At 46.7% G+C, this 19,107-nt stretch overlaps 1 protein-coding gene across 2 annotated transcripts in view; it reads right to left on the reverse strand.

Moving 5' to 3' along the window:
* Positions 1-19,107, reverse strand: part of ABCC2 (ATP binding cassette subfamily C member 2) — a 43,164-nt gene that overhangs the window by 14,475 nt on the left and 9,582 nt on the right. The window contains exons 5-22 of one of the 2 annotated variants that reach the window (XM_044436212.1): positions 18,528-18,650; positions 18,159-18,214; positions 16,781-17,006; positions 16,152-16,327; positions 14,923-15,100; positions 14,161-14,415; positions 12,761-12,826; positions 12,369-12,506; positions 10,901-11,047; positions 10,257-10,341; positions 10,020-10,086; positions 9,531-9,657; positions 8,512-8,688; positions 6,873-7,040; positions 2,905-3,091; positions 2,067-2,193; positions 1,192-1,303; positions 148-367 (exon numbers count right to left, since the gene is read on the reverse strand). In XM_044436212.1, coding sequence (XP_044292147.1) covers positions 148-367; positions 1,192-1,303; positions 2,067-2,193; positions 2,905-3,091; positions 6,873-7,040; positions 8,512-8,688; positions 9,531-9,657; positions 10,020-10,086; positions 10,257-10,341; positions 10,901-11,047; positions 12,369-12,506; positions 12,761-12,826; positions 14,161-14,415; positions 14,923-15,100; positions 16,152-16,327; positions 16,781-17,006; positions 18,159-18,214; positions 18,528-18,650 — 2,635 coding nt within the window. Of the gene's footprint in view, positions 1-147; positions 368-1,191; positions 1,304-2,066; positions 2,194-2,715; positions 2,840-2,904; positions 3,092-6,872; positions 7,041-8,511; positions 8,689-9,530; positions 9,658-10,019; positions 10,087-10,256; positions 10,342-10,900; positions 11,048-12,368; positions 12,507-12,760; positions 12,827-14,160; positions 14,416-14,922; positions 15,101-16,151; positions 16,328-16,780; positions 17,007-18,158; positions 18,215-18,527; positions 18,651-19,107 lie in introns of those variants that run through there. The other variant, XM_044436220.1, reaches the window with a different exon arrangement.

The raw sequence follows: 19,107 nt of genomic DNA on the forward strand, positions 1-19,107 counted from the left end.
GTTCCTAAACAGCTGTCTACAGTGGCAGTCACCAAACTCTCCAAGAACTGCTGGAAGCAAGTGAGTTGTCTTCAAGCTCTTGTGCCAAGGAGGGCAGTTCCTAATCACACTGTATTTGTGAATCGGTTCCATTTTTCATAGGCTTACCCTGGCCTACACCCAATGCCCCATAGACACCAATACGCATGTCACGTTGGGAAGCTGGGTAGGTCTCATTCTGGTAAAGGGAAGCATCATTTGTCCAATCACTAAGCCATAGGTTGGAGCCAATTGAGAACGCAGCTTGTAGTATGTAGGAGATGAGGATCCATGCTGAGAAGCCCCAGCCAACAGCTCTCATGTACTGCAGATACATAATCAGTTTCACCTAGAAAGCAGAGATGTTGTTACCAATCATATGTTGTACAGTGATTCCACATTGTCTACTCAACGTTAGCAAGCCCTCACAGGCTCCCTACAGCTCAGCTGGGTGGTATGCCAGGGCCATGAGCACAGTAAGGGGGAAATAAGCACACCATGGCACGAAAATGGAGCTGCTCTTAGGGAGGCTAGCCCAAAATTCTTGAACTGAGCAGCAGGTAGCAGTGAAAATTCAGGAATTCAAGAAACACACATTAAAATTAAGGCCATGGAAGTCACATTTCATCATGCCTTTTCCCTTGCGTTCAATAGATTGAGGAGTCCATGTCATGAAGCTACTGGTGGAAGATTCAGGACATATAGAAGAAGCACTTCTTCACACAGCTAAACTATGGCATTCACTTGCACAAGGTGCAGTGATCGCCATCAGTATGGGTGGTTTTAAAAGGGGGATGGGACAATTTCATAGACAATGGCTATCAATCGCTACTAGGAAGCAATATGCTACCTACCTCCAGTAGCAGAGGCTCTATGTCAATATACCCCAGTTGCTGGGGAGCACAGGCAGGAAGGTGCTGTTGCACCCATGTCCTCTTATGGATTCCCCAATGGCAGCAGATCATCCACTGAATGAACAGCATGCTGGACTGGATGGATTCTGGATCTGACCCAGCTTGGCTCTTACGTTTTCATCTTCTGTACGGGTTTTCCCTTTGGCCTCAGTTTAACTCTGTGAGCAGGTTGATACAGCAAGGTCCCCCCTTTCCGTTGGTCTAAGGCTTCTGCCCTAGTCCTGAGGCAAAAGAATGTTTTTGGCCACTTCCCTCTCACCTTGCCAGTTTCCATGGCTTCCTTCTCAATCAACCTCTGTCCCTTCATCTCTGCCACTGGCTTCTTCTCTTTCAGCTTTCCTTGATGGGACATAGTACTATTGATGCTGAGGCTAAAACAGGAGAACAGTGGTAAGGAATAGAACATCTATAGCCTTCTCTTCTTGCGGTGGGATAACACTGCCCTACCCCTACCTACATTAAACTAAACATGGTATGCAAAACCTCTTTCCATTTCTGATAGGCTCTGGGGGCCTTTACTCCAGAGGTGAGTCATCAATACTAGCGTATTTTAGGTTAAAACTCCTACAGCCAGTAACTTAGCCATGGAGGAGGCATTTCAACTTTATAGGATGGAGATAGACCGTACAAAAGCTGGGAAATCACCAAATAATTGGTGGTAAGGTAAGGGGACAAGGCACCTGGGGGAACATGGAGGGCCAGATTTGTCCTTTAGTCCTGAGGGATTGTACCCGCCTCCTATTTCATCCTTTTGTCCAGTGCTAGGCATCTTGGCTTTGCTCAACTCAGCAGAAATGGCTAAGACCAACACTGGCACATGGTATTCTGGGATAGATACAGGGTGAAGCTGTGATTGTTGGCTACTTGGAGAGAGTGTTTTCACAGGGCTAGGCCAATGAATTAGAAAGGGTAAGCACTTCGTTAGAAATGCAAACGTCTCGGGAAGACCCTTGTTTCTCATCCCAGACCAAGGCCTGGCTCAGACTTTCAAAGGTTCCAGAAAAAAGAAAGAGATAAAGCAGAGGGAGACATTAGGCAAGTAAGGAGTGAAAAAGTGCAGCCCGGAGACTGGGCAGGACAGGGAGGTGCACTGGGGCTAAATGAACTGGGGCTTCATGTACGGACGGCCCTGACCTGCGGCTGAAGTTCCTTTGCTGGACACTGGTCTCACTCTTCTGGGTCATAGTCACCACATCAGCTGGCACGTCTTCAGATCCAGGTTCAATGTCGCCCTCCAGTTCCACCTCTTCACTGATACCCACTAAAAAAAGTCATGCGGTTTGTGTGATAGAGCAGCTGCAAGGTGAGTGAACCTGAGGGCTGCCGTATTAGATGGGCCCTACTTGGTATATTCAGTGATATGGCAGAGCCAGGGCTGAAACTAATGCGATGCTTCAGCTCTCCCATCTCTGTCATTTAAGTTCAGTAAGGGTCATTCCTTCATTAAGGATATAATGGGTGCAGTGGTGCCAGAGCTGAAAGAGATCCATAATTTGCCACCCCCTTTTCCTCCGAGTGCAGTTGGATCGCAGTTGGAGTGCAATAGAGAATTAGCTACTATTCTCACAGTAGCTTGGGAAAATGAATTCTCCCAACTTTAATATGTTGCTCCCTGGTATTTTGAGGTGGTTTGGTCTTGTATGGGCAATTAAAACCCATCAGCTTTACAAAGGACCTGATCTTGGTGGAAATGAAAACTGCTAGAACTTGTTTGTTAAAATGGATCAACACACAGTTTTGGACTCTGCTTGGGACTATGAGGACCACCATGATGAGCACTTACCTGCTGACATTTCCACCAAACCATTGGGTGTACTTGCCTCTTTCCTGTTTAAAGTCAAATTTGACATATGGAAGCTGTAAGCCATGATGGACAGCACAGTCTCAGTGAGACTCATCCCAGACTAAGCCGTGCTCAGAACTGCAAGCTTGACCAGTGTCCCTTGACTGAATATACTGCAACGCCCCTTACCTGTGGCTTCCTCTTCAGGCTTGTTTTCCTGCTGGTTCCCATATGTGCTGAGCAGCTGAGCAAATGCCTCGCCATTGGTCAGTAAGGTGCTATAAGAACCCCGTTCTGAGATTGCTCCAGCCTCCAGCACCACAATGTCATCCACGTGCGCCAAGAAGCTTAAGCTATGAGTCACTAGGATCCGTGTCTGCAGCACAAACCAGCAAACCCATTTCAAGGACAGGATCAAGATGGCACCAGAGACTTATGCTATTAAATGAGCAGGGCTTCTACAAAGTACCCCATCCTCTCAGTGGTCTCTCAGGAGTGTGGGACCTTTGTCAAATTCTTCTGAATCTTGCTACAGCATGCTTTGAAAAGCGATACCGTTTCTCCCTTTCCCATCCAAAAGTAAAAGACCAACACTAGAATTTCCTCCCAGCAGACACTATTTTTATTCAGCTAATGAGTAAGTCCTGGTATCCACATCTTTTTCAATAAATATTTTGGGGGATGGTTGACGGAACATACTATCCCCAATCTGATTCAAATAAACTAGTTAGCTGTATTATTTCTGATCTCAGAAAGAGCTTTACCTTTAAAACTTTGAACAGTGTGGATTCAGGATATGATTTTCTCCATTATGTACCTCCCTCCATGTACAGATCAACATCAAGGGCTTCAGCTTCATATCCCTACTCCCAGCTATACAAAGTAGGGCCTTTTTTGGCTTTGGTACCTGTGTCACTAAATGCTCTCTTAGGAAGGCCTTTCTAAGCATCTTGATTATCTTTAATTGTATGGTAAAATTGGCTTTTCATAAAGGCATTTGGAAAACTAATAAACAGACTCCATTGGTGGGTCCATAGTGCTATCCTTCTCCTGTTGCTTTGGTGTAATCTAGTTGCAACCTGCACCTGTACTACAGCTAATTTCTAGTTCGGTGGTGGCGAAACTATGGCACGCGTGGCACAGTGGGCATGCAGAGCCCTCTCGGTCGGCACGTGAGCCACGTCACCCCAGCATCGCCCCAGCAGCCGAGCATCTCATAACAGCGCACACAGGGGCCATGCGCATGCTTGGAAGGGAGTGGTGGTGCCAGGCGATGACGTCAAAAGCCGCAACGTATTAGCCATGACTCGTCCGAGTGTTCGCGTGGCTGCTCAGTGTGCTGCCAAGGACATATATATACAGTGGTATCTTGGCTCACAAACTTAATGCGTTCCATGACCCTGGTTGTGATGCAAATTGGTGGTAACCCAAGTCAAATTTCCCCATAAGATTCAATGTAAAGAAGGTTAATTCATTCTGTAACTATTTTTTTTAAATCAGAAATTTTGAAACGAAGTGACAAAGAACAACAAAGTAACAAAATACTCCACAGTACAGTGGAGAACACTAACCTAGGTTGGGGGGGAGGTTATTGTTTTGAGGGAGAGTCCCCCTCCATAAGGACACTGGGGAGATCTCTTTCAGGGGTTTCCCCGCTTCTTTGTCTCTTAGTGGCAGGGTCAATTTTGGTGAAAAATCTGTCTACAGTCACTTGTTTCTTCCCACGCTGCATAACCCTCCGGAAATGGGAGACTACATTATCGTTCATCAGATTCAACACTCTGTTCATTACTTATGTTGAGGTGGTGCTTCTCAAAGAAATCCTGGCACTCATTCCATTTTTTCATATTGGATTGTCTCACATCCCTGCTAACCTCCTCCCTGTCTTCCTCTTCCTCAGTGGAATCCTCCTCAGCAAGTGCCTTCTGCTGCTCATTCTAGAGTTCAGCAACTTCTTCTGTTGTCAGTTCCTCTATTTCTTCCCTGCACGAATGCAGCTGCGATCGTGGCCATCTACCCACTGGGGGAGTGGGCTGGAGATGGCTGAGATCATGCTATTTGGGGGGGGGGGGTGGCTGATATTGCACCCATCCTTCCTGCAGGAGCGTAGCCCTGATAGTGCACGACTTCCCTGCACGAACGCAACTGCAATCGTGGCCATCTACCCACTGGGGGTAGCAGTGGGAATCTTGGTTGCCACCCAACACGGAATTCGCGACCCAAGTCAACATTTTCATGAAGTTTTTGTTCGTGACCCAATTTGGAAGTGAACCAAGGGGTTCGTAAGCCGAGGCACCACTGTTTGTGCTTGAACTAGCTGTTTTCAGGTGTTGTTGCAGCGTTGCCACTTTCTGATAAATAAGTAGGTTTTGGGTTGCAGTTTCGGCACTTTCAGTCTCCAAAAGGCTCACCATCATTGGGTTAAGGTTAGAAAAAGGAGGTGTCCAGGCATGATTTTGATGGTTGGAATGTGCTTAGAATGGGTAGAAATAATGAGTAGCGCAGAAAAGGTTACTCAAGGAAGGATTATTCAAAATCGCCCTCTTTTCAATGGAACATTAGCCCTAGAGTAGGGTTAGGGGTGTGCACCAGGGTAGGGTTAGGGTTAGGAAAAGGAGGTGTCCTAACATGATTTTGATGGTTGGAATGTGTTTAGAATGGGCAGGAATTGTGAGCTGTGCAGAAAAGGCTACTCAAGGAAGGATTTTTCAAAATCGCCCTCTTTTCAATGGAACTTTAGCCCTAGAGTAGGGTTAGGGGTGTGCACCAGGGAAGGGTTAGGGTTAGAAAAAGGAGGTATCCTGGCATGATTTTGATGGTTGGAATGTATTTAGAATGGGCAGGAATTGTGAGTTGTGCAGAAAAGGCTACTCAAGGAAGGCTTTTTCAAAATCACCCTCTTTTCAATGGAACTTTAGCCCTTTATTATGATTAGGGGAGTGCCCCGGGGTAGGGTAGGGTTACAGCAGTGGTGGTGAGCCAATGGCATGCGTGGCACAGTGAGCTCGCAGAGCTCTGTCTGTCGGCAGGCGAACCATGTCACCCCAGCATCATCCCAGCAGTTCAGCATAGGATAACACTGGGGCCAAGTACATGCTCCGAAAGTAGTTGTGGCGCCACGTGATGACGTCACGTGTCGCAACTCATTAGCCGGGATTCATTTAAGCTTTTCTATGGCCAGTCCGTGCACTGCCAAGGAGATATATGCAGTGGTACCTCGGCTCACGAACGCCTGTATTCATGACGAAATCGGGTTGCAAAGAAAAATTTCATGAATATTTTGACTCAGGTTATGAACTCTTCATTGGGTGCTGACCGCTACCTCGGCCATCTCCCCACCAGCACGCTCATGCCCGTTTCCCCCCTAAGTGTGCCCACATTTGCGCCCCTCTCCCCACCCCCAGCATGCCCACATTTGCACCCGTCTCTCCTCACCCAGTGCGCCTGTGTACATGCCCATCTCTCCCCCCGCCCCAGTGTGCAGGGAGTTGGCCACATTCATGCTTGGGGTGGGGGTGGGGGTGGGGAGATGGTTGCGATCTTTGTCGTTCTTTGTCACTTTGCTTCACATTTTTCTGATTAAAAAAAAAGTTACAAAACGGATTAACCTAATTTACATTGACCCTTATGGGGAATTTGACACGGCTCACGACCAAGTTGGGTCACAACCAGAGTCCCGGAACGGTTTAAGGTCATGAGCCAAGGTACAACTGTATATTTGCTTGGACTTGCTGTGAGCTGTTTTTTCTAAACTAAAACCTCAGTTTTCAGGTTTTATTGTAGTGTTGGCACTTTGCGATAAATAAGTGGGTTTTGGGTTGCAGTTTGGGCACTCGTTCTCTAAAAGGTTCGCCATCACTGCTCTAGTTCCTTGCCTTCTTTGCTACAAGCATTTGGGGTTCTGTGAAGGTCAGGCAAGCCAGGCCTTAGAGAAAACACTTGTCCCTCTTAAAAGCAGTTCTAGCTGGAGAGTCTCAACTAATCTCCTACCAGCAGCCTCCCTGAGCCAAATGGGAAGCAAGTGATCCTCCAAAATTCTTGCCATGAACCTCAGCTTGTCTGAAGTATGAGGACTCTGCCTAATCCCTTTCCTTGGATTGTGACGCCTGCCTTTGACTTCTTTGGGAATCAGTGCCATAGAGTACGCGAGGGCTCACCTTATGCTGAAGCAGCCCTTCCGGCCCCAGTACTTTCTCAAAAATGTGCCGTCCTACATGGGAATCCACAGCTGAGAGGGGATCGTCCAGCAAGTAGATATCGGCATTGCTATACACTGCTCGAGCCAGGCTAACACGTTGTTTCTGGCCTCCGCTCAGGTTAATACCCTGTCAAAGAAAGCAGCCAAGCTAGGAACGCTACAGGATTTCCCACTGTATTGAGATGTATTGAATTATATTATGATTCAAATAATTCTTTCTAAATGTATAGATATAGATTCATATGTGCATATTTTATGTATTTTATGTAGATCAGTATATTTTTAAATTTTTGTCTATACATAAATTGGCCACCCCATTTGTGATGATTACTTCAAACTGAACAGGCACGGAGACAGAGGAAGCAGAACTGATTCAAAATGGCCACAATAAATAAGCCCCAGCAGGCTGTTTGTTCATATGAACGCCCTCATTTAGCGATCCAGCTTGAAAAAAATCTGGGATGATGACTCTAGCCCAAGCACATAGTGCCCTCCTTTTACTTTTAACTCTGAGCAAAAAGAATCTTAGAGTCACAAAAGGAAGTAGTCTGAAGTAGAAAGTGGATGTGCCACAGAAAAAGAGGCTGTGGAACAAAAATAGTCTCAGACAACGTAAGTAAGTCACTCACCCAACCCCACACATATGCTATGAAGAGAAGAATGGGGACTAATTGTGATTGCTGTCTTTGAAGTTCTAAGGAAGAGCCTTTCTACACATGGCATTTGTTTGTGTTCTTAATTTCTAACTCATGGTAGTTTGCAAGTGTTTCATGTGACAGTGTCATCCTGAGCCTCTCCCATGCTTTGCAACCATTTTAGCATTTCTGTTTTCTGACAAGGATTTTCAGGGTTGGCATGCATCTAGTTACTACCACAATTTTGCTATAGCATAGTGCCACCTAGTGGTTATGTCATGGAACGTGTAGAAAGGCAGATAACGACTTCCTGCCCACCCAAAAAAACTCCCTCACATGTGTAAAGGAGCCAATCTTAATCCCACAAAGAATGAAGAAGCAGAAACCTCAGTAAAGTAGCAGGCAAAAGTCTCATGCAGCCCTTAACTATTATTATTTGGAAATGAGATTCAAACATTACACCAGCAGTACTGGTTTGATGCTGTGGCACCCTCAGGATGAGCTTCTACACTTTAATATTACATCACTGACCAGCACATGGAAATAGTCTTACATTCGGTTTCTCCTGCCAGCCCTGACAAGAGCAGGCCTCACTGGGCTTCTTCAATCAGCTTTACTCGAGAAGCCTTCATGAAACTTATCCCACATGACAGCGAATGCTCTCCTAGCCCGCAGCTACCCACTGATATCCTCCCGGCCAGTCAAATGCCCTACCACATCATTTCCTTGACTCATAAACTCTCCCAATAACAATGTTCCAATGTCTCTCTTGAGTCTGTGTGGGCTTGTCATTTTTGTGGACATTTTTGCAAAGTATCTCATATTCCTGCATGCAGGAGTGCCCTAATTCTTCCGTCATAATTCTCTCTGGACTGCAAGTACCTAAGCAGAACTTTCAGCCTCCCTGCCGTACGTGCATCAGATTTAGCAGGCCTCTTCTCCCAAAAAGCCCAAAGTTGGTACCTTCTCCCCAATCTCAGTGAGGTCTCCTCCTGGAAGCAGCTGCAAGTCTGGAAGAAGGGCACAAGCTTCTAAGACCTGTTGGTATCGAGCCTCATCGAAGGATGACCCAAAGAGGATGTTGTCTTTCAGTGTGGCATTCTGTATCCATGCTTGCTGAGGCATGTATGCCACAGAACCCTGAAGGAGGAGGAGGAAAAGGAGGAAGAAAGGACAGTGGCATCCAACACATTAAGGCAGTAGTGGGAAAGGCTGTAAAGTCAACAGTCTGGATCTGAGGAGTGTGAGTAAAAGCAAACAGAATGTACAACTGGGAGCATTTACTTCTAGTCTACCCATGGAGCAGCGTGAAGCATCAAGGGCTCTGTGGCAATAAAGTAGACTGTGTTACTTCATACTGCAGGTTGGGCACCATATTTTTAGAGTTCCACCAAATGGAAAGTCTTCCTGCAAGTAGAAAGAATTGACTGAATTGGGGCTGAATCTCTCTCTTACTCTAATTCCTTACTTAAAAGGAGGTTTTGTTTCTTTAATATGGAAGAACATTGCATGGTTGAATCCTGAACCTGCAATCTGAATTTTCAGAGGGGTAGCTGAGGCAGTAAAAACTGAGCCCTGTACTTTCTGCATTTCATTTCTCTTGTATCTCGCTGTTTGCAGCCTCTCTTTTGCATGCACACATGCCTGCCTATATCCTACAGACTCAGGATAATACACTTCATGCATCTGACAAAGTGGGCTGTACTCCACAAATGCCATAATTAATGTAACAGTCCTCTGTTGTCGGTTGTTTTTGCTGCAGTCTGAAGTCCATGTTGCCATCTCAGGGTTTTACCAACTGGTTATGTGATATATGTTTGTTGCTACCTGCCGTTCAGTTGTCTCCAGATTATTCCGATGAAGGAACACCCTTCAAGATGTCCTGTCCTTGACATCCCTGCCCAGATCTTGTGGCTTCCTTTATGGAAGAGAACCCTATGCAGATATAGGTCAGTGTACAAATAAGATGGCTCTCCTCTCACCTGAATATTTATGTGCCCCTTGATGTTCTCCATCTCACCCAGCATTGCTGACACGAGTGAGGATTTTCCGGATCCCACAGGCCCTACAACAGCCAGCAAGTGCCCATGTGGAATTTCCAGGTTTATGCTGTAGGGGGGAAGGGATGCAAAGATCATGGTTGGAGGCATGTAAATGGAAGTGGTTCTCAGTCCTCGTGCCTGGGAGAGCAACCCCTGAGGAGAGAAGCACTTGCTCCAGTGTTCTGCCTATGCGATTCCCACAGGCAGCTGACTGGTCACGAGAAAGGCCCTGGGCCTGATTCAGCAAGGCTCTTCTGATGTTCCTAAGCAGTGTCAGGACATTCCCTTGGATAAAGGCATTCTGTTTTATCTTTTCCTGCCTGACCCCACATGTCAGCAGGGAGGAAAAGAGCCCCTTCTCTTGAAGCCTTAAAGCAAAGGATCACATAACTCCCTGCAACACAAAGGATCTTGCATGTGGCTACCTACTTTCTAATGGTGGCATCAGAATCCTGTTCCCAGGCAAAAGAGGCATCAGAGAAAGACACAGCACAGCCTGGGGGAGAAAGAGAGGGCAGGAGCTACATCATCAACGGCAGAGAATGGATGTGCTATAATCCAGTCGCAGGACACTAACCACACCCGTCTTAAGGTGCGTAAGTGTCTGCATTCACCCCTGTCCACAGCCTGCTCTGATCCCAAATCCCTAACTGCACCTTTATTTACCAGGGCTGCGATCATGGTGTATGGCTGCAGTGTTCAGGTCTTCACTGCCCAGATAGCGCTCTAGCCGCTGCACAGAGACACTGACCTGTAAAGGGTGGGGACAAGGTCAGGCACCATCTAGGTCACTATCCAGAAGTGCTGGCAGCTAGTGGTACCCTTGGCAGGGTCTGAAGCCAATGTATGCCCTGGGCCCCACTGCACTTCTTTCAGTGTTCCGATCAGTGCCACAAGTCTGAGCCAACATTCCAAGTTTATATGATGTGCTGATACAGATGTATGCCAGGGCATTATGGGAAATCAAAATGATAGTGCCCCAAGCCAGACTTTCAGAGCATGGCCGCCACCAGTGCAGGTACGCCAGCTGGTGTAGGGGGCCCAGAAGATGACCCTTTAAAGGAACCTTAAAATCTGGAGTGGTCCTGAGGTATGGGGATGCTTTGTGCCTTCTGAGGCTCCAAAGCTTAGTGAAGGACTGAACAGTGGGCTGTGATACACAACCTAATGGAACTTCCTTGCCGATTGCATCTCCCAGGCCCAAGCATCTCACTCTACAAACATGTGAACACCAACACCTTAGCTGCACTAAGGTCAGGCAGGCAGGCTCCCCCAGTTACATGGTTCCTGCCCTTCATAAGCCTACTCACTTGTACCAGAGAGGACAGCACCATTGGCAGAACGCTAAGGGGGAAGCGCAGAATATTGAAGAATGATATAGAAGTGAATGCTTTCTGTGCATCCAAGACATTGTTTTCATCCACCATAATATACACAGCAAAGGTTATCACAGAGACCTGGGGACAAAGAATGACAGTATTGTTATTGCTATTATTATTACATTTCTATACCACCCCCAGACAAAGCTCTCTTGGTGTTTACAACAATAATCATGGAATCATATACTCAAGTCACCCATCCAGATGCTAACCAGGTGTGACCCTACTTAGCTTCCTAGAATAGGCTTGATCAGGCACTTCAGTCTACATGGAAGCAGTAGTGAGATATAATATCTACATTGGAAGGAACAAGCAGAAAATCATCAATTGTACTCTGTGTCAGGAAGACGGAGCAGCTAAAGCATTTGTTTGCTAGACAGAAGGGTGAAAGTCCTATCTGGGAGAGGTTAGGAGCAGCCAGGATTGACCTTCTATTCCAAAGCTTTGCTAGACATCACCTCCAAAATGCACATTGCTGATTCTTCTAGTGGCAGTAACTACACATTTATATCTTCTAGAATACCAGAAGCTAGATGGAATACAATAAAAAGCAAGCAGGGTTGAAAGTGGCAAAGCTTTTCCATGACGGACAGCTTATGCCTGCTTGTGGATCAAACCAAAGACCTCCCAGACCTTAAAGGACTTGGTCAGCCTTCCCCAACCTGGCATCCTCTAGACGTGTTGGACTACAGCTCCTGTCATTCTCAGCCTAGAGGCAGCTAGGTCAGGGGAAGCTGATCTAAGCAGCATCTTCTGTGATGTCTCCAACTCTGTCCCCTTGAGGATGCACAGATGAGGCCCCTTGCCCCAGATCTTTAAGCTCTCCAGTCTGTGTTGCCCTGAATTCAACCCTGAGCATGCATTGAATTCTCAGACAGGATACCTCCAAAGGAACAAAATGTTCCAAGCTGGGAGTATACCATTTGCACTGGCTTGGAGAAAATGTAATGTTACCTTTGACCCTGAGTGCCAGAGCACATCCTACATCAGTGGGAAGGGCAAACTCTGCTCTAAGCCTATTCCTAAGTAGGAATATTCTCCTGCAGAGATCAGGAAGGCAACCTTACCAAGAACAAGAGAATCCCCATGACTTATTATAGGGCATCTTGAAATATAGCACTAAACAGCCCTATCCAATGTGGTGTTGGACTACAACTCCCAGCATTCCTGGCCAATTATCATACTGGCTGAAAATGATGGAAGATGCAGTCTAACACATCTGGAGGGAACCATGTTGGAAGAGGCTGGAACAGAATATGAGGCAAGCACAAACGACCTCTAGACATAGTTTTGCTCAGTCTCCAGGTCAGCAAATTTTCGGATATACATGTTCACTTATCAAAGTATTTTAGATTGTTTATCCTATTCCCTCCCATCCCATTCCCAGGCATCATCTTACTAGGAAAGGAGCACAGTTGAAGCAGAAGAAGGAGACTGATTGCAGGTAGGCAAACCGTAGCAGGCCCTTCAGCTCCTGTGTCCGGATCCTTTGAACTTGCTTCTGAAATGACGGCTCCCAGGCAAAGAGCTTCAGTATCTGAGGGATGTTTATGGTCAGATATGGGTCTTGGCTGCAGGGCAGTCTGTACTGCACCCTGCCCCATTTCCAGCATAGGCAGCATCCTGCCCTTTGGCCAAGGCATTCATTGGGAGAACACTGGCAAGGCAGGTGCTGACTTCTGGTTCTGGAGATGCTGTCTAGCTGAGGGATACGGAGCCCGTGATCCTCGGCCTTGTTATAAGTTCTGCCCACTTTGGTTCTGGTTCAACCCACGTTAGGTTCCAACTCACCTTGATGCCACTGAGAATCTCATTCATTACTTTCATGCGCTCATCCTTGTGCTTCATATTCTTCATCTGAACAAAGACAACCAAAGTAAGTATTGAGGAGTTGAGTCATAGCCCCAAACCCTGACAAGCAATATTTGCTTTCTCTGACCATCAATAGCCCACTTTGCTGGGCTTTTGCTCATGCTTTTCCAACAAATCTGTGGAAGTGATATTGGGGCACTAAATCTGAAGTATAGAACTTGCCCTTATATGAGATTTGGCCATGTCATCCTGAATTTTTTAACATTTACATTAAAAACACTGGGAGAGACCAGTTGGGTATTTGGGGGAAAACATCCATACAGTGATGGTGCTTAGCTCTATTTCTTCTTTTTAAAAAATGACTGGGACAAAGATTCTTACATGAAAGGTAAAAGCAGTAGTACAACAACAATGGAACTTTAAAGCAGTAATGGAATAACAGCAACAAACAGCTGGAACAGACAAATAACTGAAGGATGTTAGCGGGGCCTGGCATGACGTGAGTTCTCTTTTTCATTTCAGCCAAACGTAATGGAGGCATCCGCTTTTCAGTTAAAAGCCACAACAGCTGGAACAAATTCTGGCACTGGGAAATGCAGAGGCATCTGCAACTAGAGTTCCATCTCCTGCCACTTCAATTAAATTACTGCAAGGGACACAGGGGGTGGGAGAAAACTTTCCACAGCCCGTGGGTCACCAAGCTGCAGCACATCACTTAGGTGAATGTTCCTGCACCCAAAAACCCTAGTGAACTGGTTCAATGTAGCAAGAAATGTGTGGTGGTGTTCCGTATACAGTTCTTCATGGAGTGGGGTGGTCAGCCAATGGACAGTCCAAGGCTGCCTCAATACCTGGGCAGCACCGTAACCTGTGATGAGAAGCAAAATTGCTACCTACCACTAAAGTACAGAAGCACTCAGTGCAAAATAAGTCTGTGATGTGCAGGGCCTGGGGAATATAACAGCTCTAGAACAGGGGGGCAGAACCGGACCCCTTTCAGCTGAGGGTCAAATTCCATTTTGGAGGCTTGGGGAAGCCACATGTTTCAACAGAGAGGGCCTAAAGGTAAAAGGGGAAGGGCCAAAGTTCCAGCTTATGTTAGTTTCAAGTTCTAAGTGCTAATAACTAAGATGTAGGGGAGGTATTGCAGGTTTTTAGAATGGGAGAAAATGTTCAAAGGCCAGGAAACCACAAAATGATTGGCATCTGCAAGGATGGGTGTATGGCTCTCTGGGGAATCCCAGAGGGCTGGTGTGGAACCCCAGGGAAGCTAGAGTTGGCCTTGAGGTCTGAGGTCCAACACACTTGCTGCACCATGATGGACAGGACTCTGCATCTGGGGAGGGATGGCTCCCCTTAAGAAGTCAGCCTAGACTCACCTGGATGGTCCTGGCCTTGGTGACCAGGGCAGCATTGACAGGGATAAGTAGCACCATCACTCCAATCCCGGCAAGGACAGAGGGGCCCAGCTCCCACCAGAGGAACATGATAGCCAGCGCGATCTGCACTGGCGCTGACCACAGCTGGTGCACAAAGCTCACAAAGTCCATGAAGCGCTGGGCATCCACCGACATCAGATTCACTGTCTCGCCCACTGTGGATTCCTTCCGCGTGACATTGGAGACCGACAGGGCCTGAGGCAGATACAGGAGTTACTGTGAGAATCACAGGTAGACAAGGGGCGCTTCCGTGAGGGACCCAGGCACCTCGTAGGTACTAGGGAGACAATGACGTCTTGAAATGAACAGTGTTGTTTCGATGCAGGTTTCAATGTTAGTGTCTTCTGGATGTGTCGAACTACAACTCCCACAACTCCCCCAGCTAAAGTTAGTTGCTGACTGTGAGAAGTGTAGTCCAACACACCTGGAGGGCACCCAGGTGGGGAAGGTGATCCAGGATGCTGGGGAGGGCCATGTTTGGTGGGCAAACCCAATCTCATACCCAGTTAGGAAAGCAGGCAAGCAAGTATGAAGATCTACAAAAGGCATATGCTGTACGTCCATTACAGCTGTCTGGTTCTGCTCTTCCTACAGGCAGAGCCAAGACTGGTTACTGCAAAGCAAACCACAAAGAGGGAAAGCCGCCAGTCAACTGATGCCAGCTTTAGGGAAAGCACCCGCCCAGGGCAAGGACCAGCTTACCTTCTTGTAGATGGCTGCCATGAGGACAGTGCGCACACTCATCCCCAGCTCAAAGCAGAGCTGGAAATATTGCTGTAGACAGATAGACTGCAGCAGGGCGGTCACAAACAGCAACACGGCGTAAAGGTAGCCAAGCCAGGGGTAGGCCTTTTGATCGGACACAAAGTTGATCATTAACCTGTGAGGGAAGACAGCCCAAGCATCAGCTTAAATGCTACCCGGCCTTGCCCAGGCCATGGTTCAAGGGTGCTGCCTCCTCTTCCTCCATGTACAATTCAGGCCCGTTGCCTATCAGGCTTTGCATCGCACCCATTTGCACTGAGCTGAAGGTTGGAGCAGATGACCTAGAAGGCCACCACCCAGCTCTCTGATTCTGTTGTTCAGTGCTATACATGCCAGGTCAGCAATCCACTCCATGGAGCTCAGCGGAACTTACTTGCAAGGAAGCGTATAGAGGACTGCAGTCTTAGTGGCACCTCTCATTTAAGTCAAAATTCTCAACTCCCACCCACCTTCCCAGTGCAGGAACCAGACTAATCTCTCCCCTGGAACAAGATGGGCTACTTACTCTCCACAACTAACATGGGATCACAGCTGCACTTTTAAACCTGAACTTGGTGAAACCTGTGCTCATATACTAGCCCCAGACAAGTCCCTGTCTTTCCGCATGCTCCTCACCCAGAAAAGCAACTTCAAGCAGAGGCTGTGCAAGGAAAAGGTTTTTGTGTGCTTGCTGGTTGAAGGATGGGGGCAGTTGGAGTTCAACACATGGAAAGGGGACCAGGTTGGAAGGAAAGACTGCGCTAAGGCCATAAGAAATGAGGGCTGCAAGGTGGTTTTCCGTGAGATACAAAGAGATCAGTGCTTATGAGACCAATGCTCTTTTGGAAAGTGCTAGAAAGAAGTTTGTGATCCCTATACTGGGCCTGTCAGTAACATAGGGAAAGCAAGTTTAAAGCATCCCTGCAGCACAGTCAAAAACTTCAGAACAGTAAACAGGAAACTTCAGAATTTCACTGATGTGCATGACATACTGATTGATCCTCAAAAGCTCTGAGGATGTTGAAGGTGTCCATCAGCTTGAAGGTGGTCAGCAGCGTAGATAAGGATGTCCAGGCAATGTCTGACAAGGCCAACTTAAACTCTAGTTCCATTGCAGCAATTCTCCACCCTTGCCTCACCCAGGGCACTAGGAAATCTTAGAATAAAACTTTGAAACTGGGACTCACTTCAGCAGCTGTGGGCTCACAAACAGCAGCAGGTCCTGTGCCAACTTGAATGCCACTGACTTCAGAAGATTCCCAGAAAAAGTTTGGATCAGAGTAACCATCAGCCAGCTCTTAGGATAGTCACCTTTGGCGTCTCCCTTGGCTACTTTTTCTTTCTTTTTTCTCTGTTTCTCTTCCTAAATTGAAAGCAGAATATAAAAACATCACATGTGTACATTTTTTTTACCTCAGTGTTCCAGAGCACAGGAAGCTGCCTTATACTGAGTAAGGCCAATTTTTGTCCATCTAACCCAGTACTGTCAGCACAAACTGGCAGTAGCTATGCAGGATTTCATGCAGGGTTCTTTCCCAGCCCTACCTGAAGATGCGGAGGACTGAGCCTGGGACCTTTTTCATGCGAAGCGTGTGCTCCGCCACTGAGCTACAGTCCCTGCCCTTAGGCATCAAGCAGCCCCCAACTCTCAGGCTGGATGGCTCACGAAGAGCAAGTCATCATGCCCCCAGCCCCCAGAGTACCTCTAAAAGTAAGGAGAGCCTCCTGTACAGGGCTGCCTCCCATTTCTTCCACGACACTAGTCACAGCATCTGGAACTGAAATAAAGGGTTCCCCTGCGGGACATGGTATTTACCAAAACCAACACATCTTGACTTTGGGACTTGCTTAAGCCATTCATGTGGTCAGTGGCTCTTGCATGTCGTTTCCGCTTCCGGAGATCCAGTGCTCGTCGAGCCTTTCTGATCCCAGATTTCACTTTCTCCTCAAATTTGCCCAACATGTGCTGTGTCTTCATATCATCCCTTAACTCCCAGAGGTCCTCCATCTGTAATGGCTTCCGATAGCCCTTTACCACCATGCTGCAAAGCACATCATACTCCCTCAGGCACCCAGCATCAGACTCCCTTGCAGTTCCTCCTCCTCCTAATTTCTTTCATTGACCATGCTTCAGAACAACATCTTAATTAATACAGCTTGAGATTTTTGAGTGTTGCGGGGAGGGGAGAAGCTACCAAAGACAGGGGAGGGGCTGTGAGTTTTCCATCAGGTGCTTTCATTTGGACTGAAATAATAATTCCTGAAGAATAGATTAAGCAAAACAGAGGACCAAAATATCAATATATTCCATTTCTATACTGCCCAATAGCTTGAAGCTCTCTGGGCATCTAACAGCACTGCCTAAGATGAGGCAATAAACATTCGGTGAGAAGTTTAGCCTTCATATTGTATACTTAAAGCTAAATGGCACCGTGGTTTTATTTACTATTCCATTGAAGTCCCACTTTGTTTGCTCTTGCAAGGAAGACAAAGTACTATTCAAGCACTTCTGATCAGAGTCCCTTATTCTCTCACCATTAGCTCTTCTCTCCTTTAAGCCACCCATATTTTCCACATTGCTTCTGTCCCAATTGACAGACCCTTGTTCTTCCAATTTTTCAAAAGTTGGTAGGTATTTAAAAGATTCAGGGCACAGACAAAAGTGTGCATACAAATTGCATATAATAATTTATATGGAGATATGCAAATAGAGACATACTTGCTAGAATGGGTTTAAATTAAACAGGTGAAGCTAGCCAATTCATCTCTGTCCATATCACCCCCAAATAACATCTCTCCATTTGTATCCTATCCCCAGATCACTCCAAATCAGTATTTTCTCATCAGGTGTAATTAAGTTGCAGGGGTTATGAACAGGTATGAATCTTGCACAAGAAAGATGGGTGGGAGGCTCTTTTCCTAAGCCTGTTCATACTTGCCCCTAAAAGTGGCAGATACTTTCTGACTCTACTCTGCTTGAGTTCAGTGGGAGCAGAACCTGAGCCCACAGCTGACTGGTGGCTTGGCGCACCCTCGCACTCTCTGCCATCCGTCCCCGCAGTGTGGCTGTTCCGTAGCAGTGTTAGGTGCCCCGTTCCTCAAAGCACGAAGCCAAACAGTCAGGGCACAGACACTCAAAGCCCACCACCATGGATGCTGTCATGTAGTTCTCTCCTCCATCCGGATCTGCATACCTGTTGTACCAGTGGAAAGTAATGAAGCTCAGGAAAGAGGCTGTGATCTCCGGGTTCTGTGAAATGAAGGACATAGAACTCCAAGGTGAGAAAAAAAAAGTGTGAGACCAATTTGACCTTCACCTTTGACGACAAAATCTTGAAGAAATGCAAGGCTTACTTTTGAGATAACTCCACCCCACGATGCATCTGGGGGAGCAGATCTGATCACCGCAACTACAGCTCCAGGAGAGCTGATATGTAAGAGCATTTCCCATCCCATTAATCCTGTTCAAAGAGCTGAACCAAAGGAGATGTGGGAGCAGTGTGCATAATTCCCATCTGAAATGCTATCTGACAAGCCTGGCCCAAGCAACAAATAACTCTCACTTTCTTGGCAGCTTCTTTCATTTCAGGGGCGATGTCAGAAACAACAGAGAGGAAGAACAGGATGAGCTGAAACCCGTAGGAAATCAGGAAGAAGCTGAAACGTGGTATATCAGTGATGGACCTCTGCAGGGAAGGAAATGGGAGTTACCAATGCGAGTACCAAAAAGTGTGCAGCTGTTCCATCTTGTCTTCCCAGGGAATCCTGGGAGGGCAATGAGTGAAGACAGGTTTGCCTGGATTCTCCTGCCAATTTATTTATTTACTACATTTGTGTGCTGCCTATTGCCAGAGGCTCTCTGGACGGCTCACAGTGCTCTCTTTCTATCTACATGCATGCACACACAAATAAAAATAAACAATAACAAGCAAACCATCAAACATGATAGAATTAAAATACAATATAAATACAACCATATAAATAGGAACAAGAGGAAAATAAAATAATATAACCAATAACAACAACCAACAAAACATTAAACCAGCAGCAAACCAATAATTCAGTCTAAAAACAGATGCTAAATTTAAAAAAGTCTTAACCTGGTGCTGAAAGCAAGATAAGGTGGGTGCCAGTTGCACCTCC

This window comes from Varanus komodoensis, unplaced genomic scaffold (assembly GCF_004798865.1).
Source record: "Varanus komodoensis strain SLA01 unplaced genomic scaffold, ASM479886v1 scaffold1, whole genome shotgun sequence".
NCBI classification, from domain to species: domain Eukaryota; kingdom Metazoa; phylum Chordata; class Lepidosauria; order Squamata; family Varanidae; genus Varanus; species Varanus komodoensis.